The following is a 17,080-nucleotide window of genomic DNA, read 5'->3' as shown; positions in this document are numbered from 1 at the left end:
TTTTATTTCTTACAGTGTTCCCTACACACAGAATGCATTGTGAAATCATCCCAACTTGGAGCTTACTGTGTCACATTTCATCCTTTTTAGCGTTCTCTAATCAGCTATAAATCAAAAATGGTGATGAGGTCCATACCCGAGTTGCTGAATGATTCGTCCAGCCATATCTCCATTGCAGTTCCCAGGCACCTTATGGAGGGTTTACCTTTGTCATCATCCTCTGATTCTGATGAAGACATTGATGAACTGCCTTTTATTCCAATGCCACTTAACATGGAATTCTCTGGATCAAGGATATCACTGAATGACATTCAGACCAATGAGGATGAAGCAGGGAAACAGAATGGAACAAGTAAATGGTCTGGGTCCCATTTTGAGGCCCAGGAAATAGAAATGGAGTATGACCCCAATAAAATGGATAAAGAAGGACTTGAAGTAGCAGGTAAAGGCCGCCTTAATAAAAAGTTATCCCAAGACAATGACAGAGGTTCCTCAGATGAAGAATCACCTGCTGACTTGAAACAAAAGTCAGAGCTCTCTAGAAAACCACTGAGGAAGGGTTTAAGCATGGAGTGTGACAAACCAGAAGGTGGACAACGAAGAGGCGAGCTAAGACGTGGCTGCTCAGCAGACAGTGCATTGCTGCTTCGGATTACACCAGAAGAAGGTGCCGGAGAAGTAAACCAAGAGGATGGCAGAAGAGTTCTTAAAAAAGCTGTCTCCATGGAACTACCAAAGAGAAGTACCAGCCCAGGAGCTGCCAAACTGAGTCAAGAAGACTATGCTCATAAACTTGAGCTGATGAGACATCGGTTGCTTCGTGGTGCCTCCGTGGACAACAAGATGAGTGGACTGAGAGGACCTCTGTTGGAAACATTAGGAATGGGAGATGAAAAACGTGCAATATCCTCTGACCGCTACTCTCGTACCTCTCGTCTCGGACCACCTCCAGCTCTAACTAGAGCTGTATCCAGTGATTTCCCAAGGGATGAAGTTCCCAAACCTAAAGTGTTGCGCAAAAGTACTTCTTTCAGTCAGGGGGATCCGGAACCCATACCTTTACACCGCCGGTCTGGAGCTCCTCTGGAGATTCCCTTGGCACAGGTAGAGGACAGAAGACTGAAGGAGGCCATATCTATGTCAGCCCTAACAGAGCAAATTAAGCTAGACTCTCGTCCAGTGACTCCCAGGGAACCTTCGCCAAAACCACAAACTCCAGAGTCTGTTATGCTTGAGAGTTCAACCAAAACAGAGAGTGAGGAATCATTAATGGAGAAGGACACAAAGCCTGAAGAGAATATAAATGAAAAGATGGATGGGCTGACTACAGATAGTAATTTTGATGAGAGATCAAGCACAAGTGGTTTCTCAGAGAAGGACATGAGTATTTCAGAAGAACCAAATATTGAATCAGAGTTTATGAGCCAGAGAATTGCTATACCTCCTCTTATGGTCCAAAGCTCTAAACTAGATGAGAAAATGGAAGTGGAAGAAGAGGGAGAAAATAAGCAAGATAAGAAAGAGATTGTGAGAGAAGAGGAAAGAGTAGACAGTGTTGTTGAATCAAATTCTGAAGTTACTGAGGAAAGTGTAAGGGAGGAAGTAAATATCCCTGTGAAATCTTCTGAGATGACCATGAACACAAGCTCAGTTATGGTGAGACCAACACAAGCGTATTCCCATTCCCCAGGAAATGTTGTCTCATCATTGGTTACACCCCTGCTTCCCACTCGAGCTGTTCTTCCAGATGGAAGGACTTCGGCATATGCCAGTATTATGCAGACCATTATGGTCCCTTCACTTCACCTTGTTAATGACCCACCCTTAGGATACTCAATACCTGTGGTTCTTCCGGACACTTCATCACCCTCAGTATCAAATGGCACATATTTACCTGCCAGTATATCCTCTGATTTACCCAGTCCACCAAAACTAGTCATCATGTCAACCACTGAGCACCCTGCTGTATACTCCAGGGTAGCATCGCCAGAAATGATCACAAAAGAACCCAGTCCACCAAAGACTATCACACATTCACCATCCCAACAAGAGCTCTCAGCAGAAGCTGACTTAAAGGACATTAGCTCTGAAGAGGTCTTTGAGGCCCGCTTTAAAAAACGTGAATCTTCCCTCTCAAGAAGTCTTAAATTTCTTTCACGGTCAAAGAGTGAGGATAAATCACAAGCTACTTCATCTGACTCTACAGAGACAGGTGAAGAGATATACAGACCAAGGCCAGTGGGTACACCATTGGAATTAGTGCCAAGGAGACTAGAGGAGAAATCAAAGTCAGTCCAGGACCTTCGTGAAGCTCAAAAGGACCGAGGCTTTATGAGAAGGCTCTCTATGCGTTTGAAGAGATCTCCATCAACGGAGCACAATGACGAAATGACAAAAGAAGAAGATTCTGTTGCTAGACGCCGTCTTTCTTGGACTCTTGGTCTAAGAGGTTCTCAGGAAAAGAAAGAAGCAGGGATGATGCAAATGGATGTCGGAGGTGATAAATCAGTGGAATATAATGAAAAGGAGCTTAAGAAACCTAATGAATCTCCAGTATTGGCTATGCGCAGGAAGATTGAATCAACTGTGGCTGGGATCTCCACAAGAATTCGCAGCTACTCAGAGGAAAGGAGAGCATCAGAGGAAAAGGAACAAAAAAGAACACCCATTCTTTCTATGCTTCGTCGTTCAACATCAGAGAGTCGTGCTATGAAGGTTCCCAGTATCCATCAGAACCCGCTGGCATCTCAAGCTAATAATGGCGCATCATCAGAGTCTCTAGACTCCATGTCTAGCCTGAAATCTGACACATCAAAGGGTATGGAGCAGAATCTTTTCTTGTTGACTCTATATTTGACCACAGAACTATCAGTTGCACTTTTTTAAAAGCAAGATGATTAATGAAACTGATTTTTTTCTTGCAAAGGAGTAGAGGGCGAACGCAGATCTCGTTGGGATCGATGGGGTCTGACTAGAGGGAGGCGAGATAAAACTGTTTCCCAGCCTGACATACCATCTGCAATCTCCAGAGAAAACAGTTCCTTACGTTCACGACAATACTCCAAACTGGCCTCAGGTATGTTACACTAGAGTCTAGCTTGAAAGATTGTAAGTGATAAAATTCAGGTAATGATTGCTTAAAAGAATAACATTTGTGGAGTTTAATTCCTTTCTTAGTTAGATAAGTAGACAACTCTTGTATCAGTCAGCCAACAGACCAAGAAATAGTCTCAGACCAAACATATTCACAATGTGATAGTTTTACATTTTCTTTCTTAGATTAAATTATTAGATATAAAGTGTCCACTGACGAGATCTACAGGTGGTGTTTACTCTGTTAATTTTAAGTTTAATTTAATTTAGTTCAAGTAGATTATTTGTTTAAGTATGAAACATGGTATTGATCTTCTCTTCAAACACACAGAAAGCATTTTTCATGAAATGTCAAATTATTGCTTTAAATTAACTTTCTTAAATATTGTATTCTATACGGATAACCAAGCCATTTATGGCTTTCCTTGTATTATAGGCTATACCTCTACACAGCAATAGCACTCAGAACTAGCCCATAAATTGTACCTATGGTTTCAGTAACTGTAGCCTTAACCATCACTGGCTACAGTAAATTCTAAATTTAGGACTGATCCATCATAATATAGCATAGATGCAATTTAATTGGTCCGAATTCTTTGACTACCAGATTTCCCACCAGTGTTCCATATCAAGCTGAGAGATCATGTCCTGCTAGAAGGGGATCCAGTGACACTTAGCTGTCTGCCAGCAGGAAGCCCCCACCCACATATCACCTGGATGAAAGGTAATGGATCGCTAATGTTTACTCAGACAGGATATCACAGATGGTTGATCACAATCACTTTACCTGCTATTTGAAATTATTTAAATAATTATTTGTTGAAGTGCCGAATGTCTTCTTGATGCAGACAAACATAAAATGAGCCAGCAGAGGTTTTATACAGTGCAAAATTTGCAATACAGTGTTTATGCTGAAGATAAGAATAATGAGAATCTTTATTACTCTAGAAACCAATAGGTATATTATATGTGTCACATTCTTTAATAATTTCACACAATATTAATACAAACTAGATGATCGGAAGCAATCATAAAGGGGTCCATGCTGTGGTGAAGTCGTCCCCGAGTGGGACGCAGAGGCATAAGTGGGTCGGACACGGCCTGAAAGGAGGCAAAGTGTCTGAGGAGGAATCCTTTGGCTGACAAGTGAATGACAGTCAGGCGGGTCGGACGCAACGAAATTTGGTGGGCTTGTATGCGTTTACTGTGGTGGCTTGTGAGATATAAACATGTAGTCGTTGTAGCACCCCCTACAGCCCGAATTTCACGAAACTTGGCATGATTGTACGCAAGCATATTACAATGATGGCTGTTTCATAAGGATTGGGTGAATACTTCAAAAGTTATAGGCCTAAAGTAATATGTTTGCATGTCACCTATAGCGCCCCCTGTAGACGTAATGTCACCCAACTTGATGGGCGTGTAGACAGTATTTTACAGATTGTGTATGCCACATTTCATGAAGTGAGCTATTGTAGTTTTTGAGATATTGAATTTGTTTTGTAGCGCCCCCTAGAGACCAAGGGTCACAAAAGTTGGGGTGCTTGTACAGACTCATATTATTATCAATGACATGACGTTTGATTAAGTTTGGGTATAATCAAAATCCTGCAACGTCGTTGCATGGACCCCTAATAAAAATTGGAAGAAAAACAAAAGGGATCCTGCAACTTCGTTTGCATGGACCCCTAAAATCAGAAGACGGTTGCAAGCGATCATACAGGGGTCCATGTTGTGGCGAAGTTGTCCCTGAGCGAGACGCAGAGGCATAAGTCACCAGTAGCGCCCCCTGTAGACCTTATTGCACAAAACTTGGTGGGCTTGTAAGGAGTCATCCACAGATTATTATTGTCAAACTTCAAGCAGTTTACTGTGGTGGTTTGTGAGATACACACATGTAGTTGTTGTAGCGCCCCCTACAGCCCAAATTTCACAAAACTGGGCATGATTGTATGCAAGCATGTTATAATGATGGTTGCTAAGTTTCATAAGGATTGGGCGAATACTTCAAAAGTTATAGGCCTTAAAGTCATATGAAATGTGTCCGTGTCACCTGTATCTCCCCCTGTAGACGTAATGTCACGCAACTTGATGGGCGTGTAGACAATATTTTACAGATTGTGTATGCCAAATTTCATGAAGTTAGCTATTGCAGTTTTTGAGATATTGAAATGTTGCTTTTGTAGCGCCTCCTGGAGACCAAGGGTCACAAAAGTTGGGGTGCTCGTTCAGAATCATGTTATTATCAATGATGTGAAGTTTGATAAAGTTTGGGTATATACTTCACAAAATATAAGCTTTGGAGTTATACTGCGCCACGCCGTAAAAATTAATAAACCGTTAACTTTGTAATTAATAACCCTGCTAAAGTTCTTTTGTAGAATTTTCATTATCTTTGTCCATAAATGATACATGCCAAGTTTGGTGAGAATTGGATATACGGGCTAGGAGGAGTTGATTTTGCTTTGAGGTGCAATTTTTTCAAAATGGCGGAAAATGGCAGGCAGAAATGGGCACACGGTTCTCAAGATATAAGCCAAAATGTAAAGTGGCTTATTATAGCGCCACCTACCTGTAGCCATAAGTATTGACACCCTGGCAAAGTGGAATGCTCGGACTTCTACCCAGTTACCAGGTTTGATGCCTTTCGCCCTTGCCTTTGTCCTGGGTAGGTACGCAGAAAATTAAGGAGCAATATAAGAAGAATAAAAATCGGGAAAAAAAACAATAGGGATCCTGCAACTTTGTTTTCATGGACCCATAAAAAACAATAGGTATCCTGCAACTTCGTTTGCATGGACCCTTAATAAAAATCGGAAGAAAAACAATAGGGATCCTCCAATGTCGTTGCATGGACCCCTAATTAACAGAGCTTTTTTTGTGTGTGCTAACATGTCTTGCTTATAAATATTCAGTATCTTCGTCTTTACATCTCATAATGAAAGGGTGCTATTATGCATGTATGCTTTCTTCAGATAAGAAATCCCTGGAGATTGATGCCAGGATGAATATGATTGCCTGCCCTGATGGCCGGCAGCTACTGATGATCATGCAGACCACCAAAAAGGATGCAGGGGTCTATGAATGTGTTGCTACAAACCCGCTGGCCTCTGTGTCCAGCTCTTGCACAATATCACTAGCTCGTAAGAACTGAGACCTTATTGCAATTTGTGAACACAGTTTTAACAGTATGAGTTGTGTTTCTGATTAGATAAAGTAGTTTTTCAAACTAGTAATTCGTAATTAATTTGCAATTTATTTTTACAGGCCTGCCCAATCGCCCTGGAACCCCTGAGATTCCTCAGATGTATAACAACACAGCCCTGGTGTTGTGGAGGCCCTCAGACACTTTGGCCCCTTGTACCTACTCACTGGAGAGGAGAGCAGAGGGTCTTTGTTAATAATGATTCAATGTTTAAACCAAATTTATATACTTTCGGTCTACAATGCAAATCTGAAAATTATGTCAACAAGATTATTTTTCTGTGTCTGCTACTGCTACTGCTACTTTTACTGAAATAAATAATTTACACCCAGCCTCTACCACTGTCCCCAGGGGAAACCAACTGGCTGATTGTGGCCACTGGTGTGGCAGACTGTTATTTCAATGTGACCGACCTACCTGCCGGGGGCTCCTTCATGTTCAGAGTGGCTTGTGTCAACAAAGCTGGCCAGGGCCCTTACAGCAACTTGTCAGAAGTAGTGAGCTTGGATGGCCCAGGTTTGTACAGTACAAAATATACATGGGAATATCTTTAAGTAACATAGGTGGTAGTGAAAGATTTTATTTTGTGTGTATTTTATTGTGCTCAGCTCATTATAGGTTATGTTTTTATGGGTACAATATTTGTTGAATAGACGAGTGGTTGCATGTATTGTATTCATACATTAGAGAAAATGTTTGATGGGCATCCTCCCTCTCCTTGTCTTTCATTAGAACCAGCTAAATCTAGTGCTACTGTGGTGGTCAAGACTGTTCCTGCAACTACTCCTCCTCCCTCTGTGGTAATGATGTCATCCATGAAAGTGCCTCCCATTAAACCAGCCCCGAATAAGTCTATCACTGCCCCTCCTTCTACTTCAGTTCCTGCTCCATCCGTGACTAAATCTGTCTCTCCACTAACCATTAAGCCTGCTGTGCAGATTGATGTCAGCCGTCCAGCAGTTACTGTGCCCATTAGTACATCCCCTATTGAACAGGTTTCTGTTCAGACTGCAGCTGTCCAGGCCACACCAGCCAAAGCCAAGAGCACCCTAAGTGTCAGTGTGACCACACCCCAAACAAAGCGAATGCCTCCACCCATTGTTCCACCCAAACCTCAGACTCCTGTACCTGCAGCTACTCCCCTAACCAACAAACCACCTTCTCCTGTAGCACCACCTACACATATAATCGGGAAACCTATTTCATCCGTGCCAATGTACGTGCCAGCCACCACCGCTTGTGTCACTCCGCCTTCTCAAAGTCCTTCTACCCCGACGACCAGTACACCTTCAGTCACTTCTGTGACCGTTTCTCCACCTGTGGTGGTGGTGCAGAGCCTGACACCAGTATTGCAGGGAGTCGACAGCCGCAGTACCCCATCTGAACGGGTCACCAAATCAGGACGGGTCACAACTTCAGGACGCAGTACACCACTGGGCAAGCCTGGCGAGGGATCTCTGCGCCAGGGAGTTCCACAGAAACCGTATACATTCATGGATGAGAAAGCAAGGTAACGAATCAGAGCAGAATTACAGCATAATATGCCAATATGTCAGTCAAGCAAAATATAATGAAATGTGAATTTTGGTGCTAATTACAAAGTCTGAAAAGAAGATGATGCAGGTAAAATGTGACACCGACTAGAAATAAAGATAGATGAAGGCAAGGTTTATATATATTTTTTAGAAAATGGCATGTGTTCTGTGAGCTTCTGAAGGATAGAATGTGTCTAAATGTTGCACATTCATTAACAGTATTTGATCTTTTAATAGTGCAGTTCAAATTGCATGAAGTTCGCATGACGTCTTCAATTTCTTATCCTTTGACCACAGACAATAATATCATGGGTATTAGTTGCTGTACATAAACATTATATTTTCTGTGCTGTTGTCTGTTAGGATTTATGGCATGTATTTATGTCACAGGGGTCGGTTTGGCGTGATCCGTGAGTGTCGAGAGAATGCAACAGGCAATCTTTTCATGGCTAAGATTGTCCCATATGAAGCAGACAGCAAACAGGCAGTGCTGCAGGAATATGACATCCTCAAGTCCCTTCATCATGACAGGATCATGGCCCTACATGAAGCTTATGTCACACCACGCTACCTCGTGCTTATCTCTGAGTACTGCAGTGGGAAGGAGCTGCTCTACAGCCTCATAGACAGGTGAAGCTGTGATTGATCCGTCACATCCAGACCAAGCTGGTTCAAAAGATGACAATCCACAATAATAAGGTGTTCTCTGGTGTCCCTCAGATTCCGTTACTCAGAGGACGATGTTGTGAATTACATTGTGCAGATCCTCCAAGGTCTGGACTACCTTCATACCCGACGGATCCTCCACCTGGACATTAAGCCAGAGAATGTCATTGTCACCTACATGAACGTCATCAAGATCATTGACTTTGGCTGTGCCCAGACATACAACCCTCTCTTTCTCAAGCAGTTCAGCCCTCCTATTGGGACACTGGAGTATATGTGTAAGAGTTTTTTTTTTTCAACAGCTGCGAGCAGCGTTGAACGGGCCCTCACACTGGCAAAGTAGTGTTGTGTCATTCGTGAATGATTCATTCCAATGAACGAATCTTTTGAGTGAACGTACTGAATGGAATCACTTCATGAACTGATTCGTTCCTTTCTCAGTTCAGTTGAGCTCAGCCGTGAGCCTGTCGGCCGGGAGCGGAACTGCCGCATTCTGTGACTCATTCGTGAATCTTCGGCAAACGACGCAGCCAGCGTGCGGGGCTGGGGAAGGGACTGTTGACGCGTGAGCAAACCGTTTACAGGAAGATGTGGCAGATAATATAAGCTCATCCAAAGTCAGTCAGCTTGTATTTTTAGATGCAAATCTGGAGTAGGGGCAAGATCTTTTGATGAAAATACCTTGGGAGAGAACCTACTGCAAGATTCACTAGGTTCGCAAATCACCTAGTGAACCTAGAATCAGGGAATCACGAACGATTCGTGAATCTTCTTTAAGCACAGTACGTCCACGTACTGTGATGTACACACAGATAGAACTATCACTCAGGGCAGAGGACTTGATTCATGTTTAGTAACTGTATCGCTAAAATTACTGTCTTGTTAACATCCGCGTAGCATGTTCTGTGAATGTACTGCGCAGAGGACTCGCGTTGAGACTAGTGGGACATGGTGGTTACTATATGGTGGAGAGTGCAGCTAGCTACGGGGCTAAGCTAGCATGCTAATAAGGTTTTAAACATGTTGTTATCTGGCTAATGGTCACTTTCAGTGTGTCCGTATGTTAGCATGTATGTTAACCGACTGGCGTTTAGCTGCAGTGGTGTTGTCGTTTATATTTTAGTAAGTTTTCTGTTTGCTGTATGTGCTATCGGAACAGTAGGCTAACCGATTCAGTCCATTGTCTGCTAACTGGTACAGCGTTACTATGTCTTTGTATAAGAATCTCCATTAACATATTTTAGTATTTAGTGCCCTAATCCTTGTGACTTGAGCTTTTATTGGTCAGCTATATGGACTGATGTAACTTCAGAGCACCGGGCTGCCTTACTGATACGCTGAGCGGTTGCCTTGGCAACCGCCGGATGTGGCCTGCAGGCCTTTCACATATGTGCACTATGCAGTCAGGGCTCCTGCTAAGCACTGAACGATTCGTTGAATGAATCTTTTGAACGAATCATTTTAATGAACTGATTCTAGTGGTTTAGTACAGTCAAAAGAACTGCCATTCCCATCACTATGGCAAAGTGCTGGGTTACTGAAGGTCTTAGGGGATACACTGGCGTAACAATGCACCGTGGCACAATGCATCGCGATTATGAAAATACTACAGTACACATCGTGAAGCTAAACAATGGAAGAGACATGCATTTACGCGTGCTTAAAGAATAGATATTAGTAAAGAATGAATAAACAGAGAGAGACACAAACCAATTTCTCACTGTGTGATGGCAATTATAATATAAGCAACCCGTGAAGTGGCTCACTGCCATAAGATAAAAACATAAATGAACGCTGATGGAACAGATAATTACTGGCACATCTATTAGTGGCACATCTATACCACACAATACCATTAAAACTAAACAATGAACTGGTGACTTTTAGCCCTTTTTTTTTTTTTTTTTTTTTTTTTTTTTTTGCAAATATTGTATTGTGACAGTGAATATTTTTCAGAGCACATCGTTTGTGACAGCTGTAAGTCTTGGCTGTATTCTCTCTGTGGCATCAAAGTACGTTAAAACAGCTTCACCAACTATTGCAGGTTAACCAAAAGTTTTAAGGCTGATCAACTCAAAACAATTCACTCTATGCTGACCATAAACATTTACTACCTTTGTAACATAATATGACAGCCCACAACATCCTGAAATAGTCTGTGCAACTACTTGCAACTTCATTGCTCGGGACCTAATTAGAAAATAAAACTGTTCACACATATTTAGTAATTTAGCTTTAACACCTAAACATATCGGAAGTTATAAATCATATATAGCCTATGTGAGGTGCAAATGTTATTTGCAGTTAATTTTTCTCTTTATTCTCCTTGAAGCTCCAGAGATGTTGAAAGGGGATGTTGTGGGCCCTCCGGCTGACATCTGGAGCGTGGGTGTACTGACTTTCATCATGTGAGTGCTGCTTTCACAGCTTCCACCCAGCAATCCCTCTTTAAATAGAAGTGTGTTTGTGTTGTTGATGCAAAGTGAGGCCTGAAATTGAGAATGGTCTGCTGCTTTTGTATTTTTGATTTCAGTTCCTTACACTGTAATTGTTCATGGTGTTCGTGGTTGAATTCATGTCTAACCCACTGAACCAACAATATATATTGCACACTGTTGATTTGTTATTAGAGATCTTCATTGTTTTCTGAGTGTCAGTACTACATCTTGATTTTCCAGGTTGAGCGGCAGGACACCTTTCATGGAAAATGATCCACTGGAGACTGAAGCCAGGATCCACGCAGCAAAGTTTGACCTCTCTAAACTGTTCCAGAATGTGTCCCAAAGTGCCTCGCTGTTTCTTAAAAAGATCCTCTGTAGCTACCCATGGTAAGCTCAACATTTGACTGGCTGACGTGGTATTAACTGATCAGTTACTTCATTTTTATCTGTCTAATTTAGATTTTTATAAATGTTTAATTATTTGGGTCCTCAATGTCGTCTTCAACAGGGCTCGTCCAAGCATCAAGGACTGCTTCAATAACTCCTGGCTTCAAGATGCCTACCTGATGCGCCTTCGCAGGCAAACTCTCACCTTTACAACTAACCGTCTCAAGGAATTCTTGGCCGACCAGCAGCGCAGACGAGCGGAGGAGGCCACCAAGCACAAAGTCCTCCTGCGGTCCTACCAGAGCTCACCACAAACCCCCACTAGCCTCACCACTCCAAATGCTGCAACATCACCCGCCACACCTGTCACCCAGTGAAAACACCTTATTAGCAAGACTGTACAGGGGGGCATGGACCTTCTCAGAGCAAGATGACACTTTGGACCACAAGGTGGGGTGGTCCCTTCAGGTTTGAGTTGTTGAAATTGGTCAGAAGTAAGAAAGAAAAAAAATCACAAAACTAGCAGTGGCTGAGATTTCTTTTTCCTTTGTGTTTCAGAAAGAGAATGTGTTTTTATGCATAGGGACACTAATATTTACATATTTGCAAGAGAGGATGTTGTCTTCAAGTTAGTACCTCAAGGTTTGTAATTTTGCATATATTTTAAATGAATTGCTTCCTTTCTTACTGTTACCTCAACTCTGATTGGGGTGGACACATTAATACAGTGTAGTAACTGCCTTAAAAGTCCTAAAGTTGCTGTTACAGAGTACTAATGTAAAGAACACATGTTTATTTAGAGGAAGTACAATTAAACAATTCACTAAATTCCCAACTAAAGAATTCTTAAAACAACATTTCAACAAAGAGTGCTCCACTCAACTAAAAGTAAAGTAAAACAACAGGTGCCTTTCACACTAGAACTACTATCTCAGTGCTGTCACATTTGCAGGGTTAAATGTTTTCTGTCCAGTGAAAGTAACTAGAATTTTATAATCTGATATTTAATTCTGTCCTTGATTGACTGCAATAGTAAATAATGTAAATATCCGTAAACCCATAAACCTAATTCATGTTGAGCTAAAATAGTCTAATTTGTGCTACATGAGTTTTAATACTAACATGGCACCACAGAGGGTGTTAAGACTGTAGCAGTTTTGTTTTTCATTTTTTAAATATGTGTTGAGTTCAGAAGATACATTGTTGGCTTATCTACAAGGGCTATTAGAATAGAACAGTTTAAATGTAAACATTTATCCCTCATGTGATTAAACAGGATCCTCTCAAAAGCTAAATTATTTTCTTTTAAATTTCTTACTCTATTGTCATCTTTGAGCTTCCATACAAAACTCCCACTGATTATGTGGACAGCATAAGTGTGACCCAGCGAGGCTGCCAGGCACTGGCTCCTCCACTACAAATAAGCAAGCAACCAACTTATTGGCTTCCAGTTAAACTGATCTCTTCCTCTCAGACAAATGTGAAATATTTCAGCTGCACAAAGATAGAGTTTTTAATAAACGTTTTCAGAGTCAGTGTATGGGCCATGCACAAAAATGTTACCTTGAGATCGAAGATGTGAGTTTATTCAGAGGGCTAGTGGTAAACCAATCAATACATAAATCCTGGTGAAACTGGGGATGTGTCTGAGTGCCCTATTCTAATTTTAGCTGTCATTTTCAATTGCTGCTTTCAGAATAGGTTATTTGTGTATTTATTTATTTCTATAAAGTACCGTTTTTAAATGGCAGAACTTTTGGCAGGTGATAATTAGTTTTTGATTTTACATGAACTTTTTATTCCCTTAAGTGGCATATGCCTTTGCCTTTGTCTAACAAGACATTGTACACATTCACTTAATAAAACACTGTAGCCCCTGCAGGCTGTAGAAAACAATGAATTCTATAATGAATCATCACAGCTTTAGGGAATATTAACTTATGAAACACTTCTATTCCATTTTCTATATACAAGACATATTCAGGTAGACAAATATGTCTATGAAATAACTGATAAGGTCTATGATGGCCATAAAGAGAACGTAAACGACAGAATTCATAGAAATACTGTTTAACTGACTGATTTTCCCCAAAATAATGATTTGGAAGTATTTATTCTCCATACTTTCGCCTACATCAAACTGGCTCAAAATTTACACTGATAATTTTTCACTGATACACTGACCATTTGATCTATTAGCATTATTTTATAGTAAATAAATGGTTAAGTTGTGTTATTACTTCTTTGTATATTGTCTTCCCTTTTGAGGGCAAAGTCAGCTTTCAATCCAACATGTGAAACACTTTTTTGATGCTATTGGCGACAATTCTTTTAAGACTTATGATGACTGACGACTGATGTGTCTTTTTGGGTGATCTAAAGCTCACATATCAAAACATGAGCTGTTTTAATATGTGTATTGACTGACAGAGGTTGTTGGTAATTCTATGAAATATAATTTTTACCAGTTCTATATATTATAATGCTATTGCTAGATAACTATTGCTAGACAAACACTGGCTTTTTTCTGCAGCTCATTGTCTTTTTTGGCTCAGTAATTGCAGAGCAGAAGTAAACTAATCACGGAAGGAGTTGTTTTAAACCCGAATGGAAACATTGTTCAGCATGACAATGCAATGTTAGATTAAATTCTAAAAGTCTGTGCAATAGATTAACTCTGTTCTTTGATAACATTAAGTAAAAGGACAACTGTTAGCAGACAGCGGGGTTTAGAAAATATTGATTGATTATCTTGTTTGTGTGTGTGTGTTTTGCAAATTGTTTATTTATTGAGTGTATTAGTTGCAGCTTCTGCTTTTTATTTGTGAAGTTTCTGAATCTGGCATGGAAATGGCATGACAGGTGTTGAGGTTATGAACAATAAAGGAAATAAATGACAAATGTATGGATATGGTGTACCAATTTGTTGGAAAAGAAACTAACTATGAAATCTACTATGTTGTAGTAGTATGTCTGTTAAGGTTCTCAGTCATCCAGGTCATGGTATATCCAAAAAAGCGCTTAAAAAAAAAAAGAAGGCAACTGGACTAGTAGAGATGTTTGAGAAGACACTTCACCACAAACGCTTTTTGGATATGTTGTAGCAGAGTAATGCAATAAACCAGAAACTTTTTGAAACTGGCCTTACTGAATTATAATAAATGGTACTCGTATGAACTAAGCTAAGTCTTAGCAAACACCACTCCCACTTCATGACCCTGTAGACCAACAATTATGTGCTTTTTGTCATAAGGGAGGACTCATATTTCAGCATACTATACAAACAACAACTTACTAATCCATTAACTGCTCCAAGGATTCTCAAGAGTATTTGATTTGAACACTATATAAGGTTGGGAAAGTGTCTCTGGAATATTTGTGGCCCAACTTCAATCAGTCTTGTCTTGTTTAAGTATTTCCTAATAACCAAAGAAGGAGAATGAATGTCTGGGTGATAGCTTGCCTCAGTCCTTGTGGACCTGGAGTGCATCTCCTGACCGCTACATACTACATATAAAGCATCAAGTCTTTTAGGTTTGCCAACTCTGGAGTGGATCGGAAGCAGAGAGGATCACCAAAGTAAGACATGTAGCACTGAGCTGTAAATAAAATTCAGTTGTTGGTTGGGTGTTTTGTGTTTGGACTATGTTGATAATTCTAATTTCTAACACACAAGTGCTAACCTCCTCTGACTTTTGCAGATGTCCATAGCTAAGACTGTACCACCTCCTGGATGCACAATAAGCATCAATGATCCTCAAGTCCAGGAAGCTGCTATCCGAATCCAGGCCTCATATCGTGGCCACAGGTACCATCATTTTAAAATCCTGATGAACTTGATGGCTCTGGCTCAGTTGGTACAGCAAGTTCTCCACAAACCCAGGAGTTAGTTTAATCTCTGTTACATGGACCACATGCCAAAGTGACCAGAACAATCATCAAATCTTGCTCCTATATATCAATATTGGCAGGCTAATTGTTTGAAGCTTGCAGAACATCTGCCATTTTTTTGCAGTGCTTTGTAAAGTCAATTTTCTTTCTGTTGTTTTTCATGTAGGTCACGTAAAGAGCTGCGGGAGAAAGGCCCTCCTAAGATCCTACAGCAACTCAGGGATGTGGTTCTTGTCGAGGGCAGTGCTGCAAAGCTGGAGTGCAGAGTTAGTGCTTTCCCAGATCCTTTCATTGTCTGGTATAAGGATGGAAAAGAACTGAAGGACAGTCCCAAGTACCGCTATGTTTTTGAAGACCCAGATTTTGTGGCACTTGTGGTTCGAGACGGGGTTCTGGGTGATTTAGGAAAATACACTGTTTCCATTAAGAACCCGTTTGGTCAGACATCTGGATCTGCCTGTATTCTAGTTGAAGGTGTGTACACTGTAATCTATAGCTGGCATTTGTTTCTATATTTTCACAGTGAGGTCTAAATAGGAGTTTTCTAAATTGTCAGGATTTAGTGGAATCAGGCACAATTTGAAGCAGAAATTATGCTAATGTTACTAAAGGTTTCCATCTTGTTATTAGTGTCTCCCATAAAATGTTATCTTTTGAGGCAATATCTCAAAGTACCTTTTATCTTCAGCATGTCATGTGGCTAATGGAGTATTTGTATCATGCTCGACCAGTCCCTGCAAAGGTTTCTAAAGGCCCAGACAACACCAAGGTCAAGAGAGGGACAACAGTGGTACTCAAGGCTGAAATAAGTGGGGAGCCTCCTCCAGATGTTGCCTGGCTCAAAGATGGAGATGACATTGATGAAGATGACAGGTGAGATCACTTTGAGAAAATATAGACCTGCTAATCAAACTGCAAAAAAAAAGCTGAATAATCAAGATATCAGAGTTTTAATCCTTAAAATATGTGACAAATGACGATAACAACTTTCTTCCAGGGTATTCTTTGACGTTGGTGACGCCAACACAATTTTGACCATCAAAAAAGCAAAGCTTTCTGATGCTGGCAAGTATGAAGTGTTTGTGGAGAACAATCTGGGAACAGACCAGTCGTTTGCACGTGTGGACATCATGTGATCCAGCCTCTTGTTTAGACCACAGTCAACACGAGGAGCCTGTGCAATTCATTAAACTGCATTAATGCTGTACACAACTTTATCCTTGTAAAGAAAGTAAAGAACTGTTTTGCTAATTGTTTTTAAGATTTAACATCCACCACAAAGTGTAATAGTTCATTTTGAGGGTGCAAAATAGTGGTTTAAATATCCAAGAAGACGGAGATTTACCTTTATATTCAGTGAAAAGCCACATTGTTAGTGCCCTTGAGCAACAGATCATCTAAGCTGCTTGCATTTTAGTGATGAAATGTAAAAAATATGTGTGTGGAAAGTTTAGTGTGGCTTTCATATTAATAAAACTCATAAAAACAACAAGTTTTTGTGTTTTTGTCAACATGGACCACTTTTGATGCTGACCACTGTACTCAAAGAACACCACAGAACAGCTGCAGTCATCGCAGTATTAACCCGTCTGTATGACTATCTATCTATCTATCTATCTATCTAAGCTGGAAGACGGAGCATCAGCAGATTCTGTGCAGGACCTTCAAGCTCCCAGGTTTCTAGTTGAGGTTTCTGTTGAACGTAAGTGTATACTAAATAGGTCTACAGTTCTCTGTAAATGGTAAGCATAACATTACACTATGACTGACTCCATGTCTGGCTCTATAAAATTATTTTCAACAAAGGTAAATGAACACAGTCTCCTCGTTAAAGTCACATTAAGACCGCAGTTTAATGACAA

General features: G+C 40.7%; 2 protein-coding genes across 2 annotated transcripts in view; both read left to right on the top strand.

Annotated features, from left to right (window-relative positions):
• spegb (striated muscle enriched protein kinase b) overlaps positions 1-12,705 on the top strand; it is an 86,835-nt gene extending 74,130 nt beyond the window's left edge. Inside the window, exons 30-41 of the mRNA XM_084544065.1 lie at positions 91-2,818; positions 2,927-3,076; positions 3,701-3,817; positions 6,069-6,236; positions 6,361-6,483; positions 6,650-6,814; positions 7,031-7,808; positions 8,224-8,463; positions 8,554-8,777; positions 10,832-10,907; positions 11,178-11,327; positions 11,449-12,705. Of these exons, the coding sequence (XP_084400191.1) occupies positions 91-2,818; positions 2,927-3,076; positions 3,701-3,817; positions 6,069-6,236; positions 6,361-6,483; positions 6,650-6,814; positions 7,031-7,808; positions 8,224-8,463; positions 8,554-8,777; positions 10,832-10,907; positions 11,178-11,327; positions 11,449-11,704 (5,175 nt within the window). The 3' untranslated portion in view covers positions 11,705-12,705. The remainder of the gene's footprint in view (positions 1-90; positions 2,819-2,926; positions 3,077-3,700; positions 3,818-6,068; positions 6,237-6,360; positions 6,484-6,649; positions 6,815-7,030; positions 7,809-8,223; positions 8,464-8,553; positions 8,778-10,831; positions 10,908-11,177; positions 11,328-11,448) is intronic.
• A 1,725-nt stretch (positions 12,706-14,430) lies between these two features.
• On the top strand, positions 14,431-17,071 carry LOC311487712 (SPEG neighbor protein-like). Its single transcript, XM_084544069.1, has 4 exons — positions 14,431-15,135; positions 15,385-15,692; positions 15,950-16,091; positions 16,216-17,071. The coding sequence occupies exons 1-4, from the start codon at positions 15,029-15,031 to the stop codon at positions 16,352-16,354; spliced, it is 696 nt and encodes a 231-aa protein (XP_084400195.1). The 5' UTR covers positions 14,431-15,028; the 3' UTR covers positions 16,355-17,071.
• Positions 17,072-17,080: the final 9 nt, after the last annotated feature.

This window comes from Chelon labrosus, assembly GCF_963514085.1.
Source record: "Chelon labrosus genome assembly, chromosome: 5".
NCBI classification, from domain to species: Eukaryota; Metazoa; Chordata; class Actinopteri; order Mugiliformes; family Mugilidae; genus Chelon; species Chelon labrosus.
The sequence above is the reverse complement of the archived record's forward strand: the minus strand, read 5'-3'. Positions and strand labels throughout refer to the sequence as shown.

Coding starts and splice junctions, on each gene's coding strand:
- LOC311487712 (XM_084544069.1), top strand. CDS start 15,029: ATGTCCATAGCTAAGACTGTACCACCTCCTGGATGCACAATAAGCATC. Junction 15,136..15,384: donor GCCTCATATCGTGGCCACAG/GTACCATCATTT, acceptor TTTTTCATGTAG/GTCACGTAAAGAGCTGCGGG. Junction 16,092..16,215: donor GACATTGATGAAGATGACAG/GTGAGATCACTT, acceptor ACTTTCTTCCAG/GGTATTCTTTGACGTTGGTG.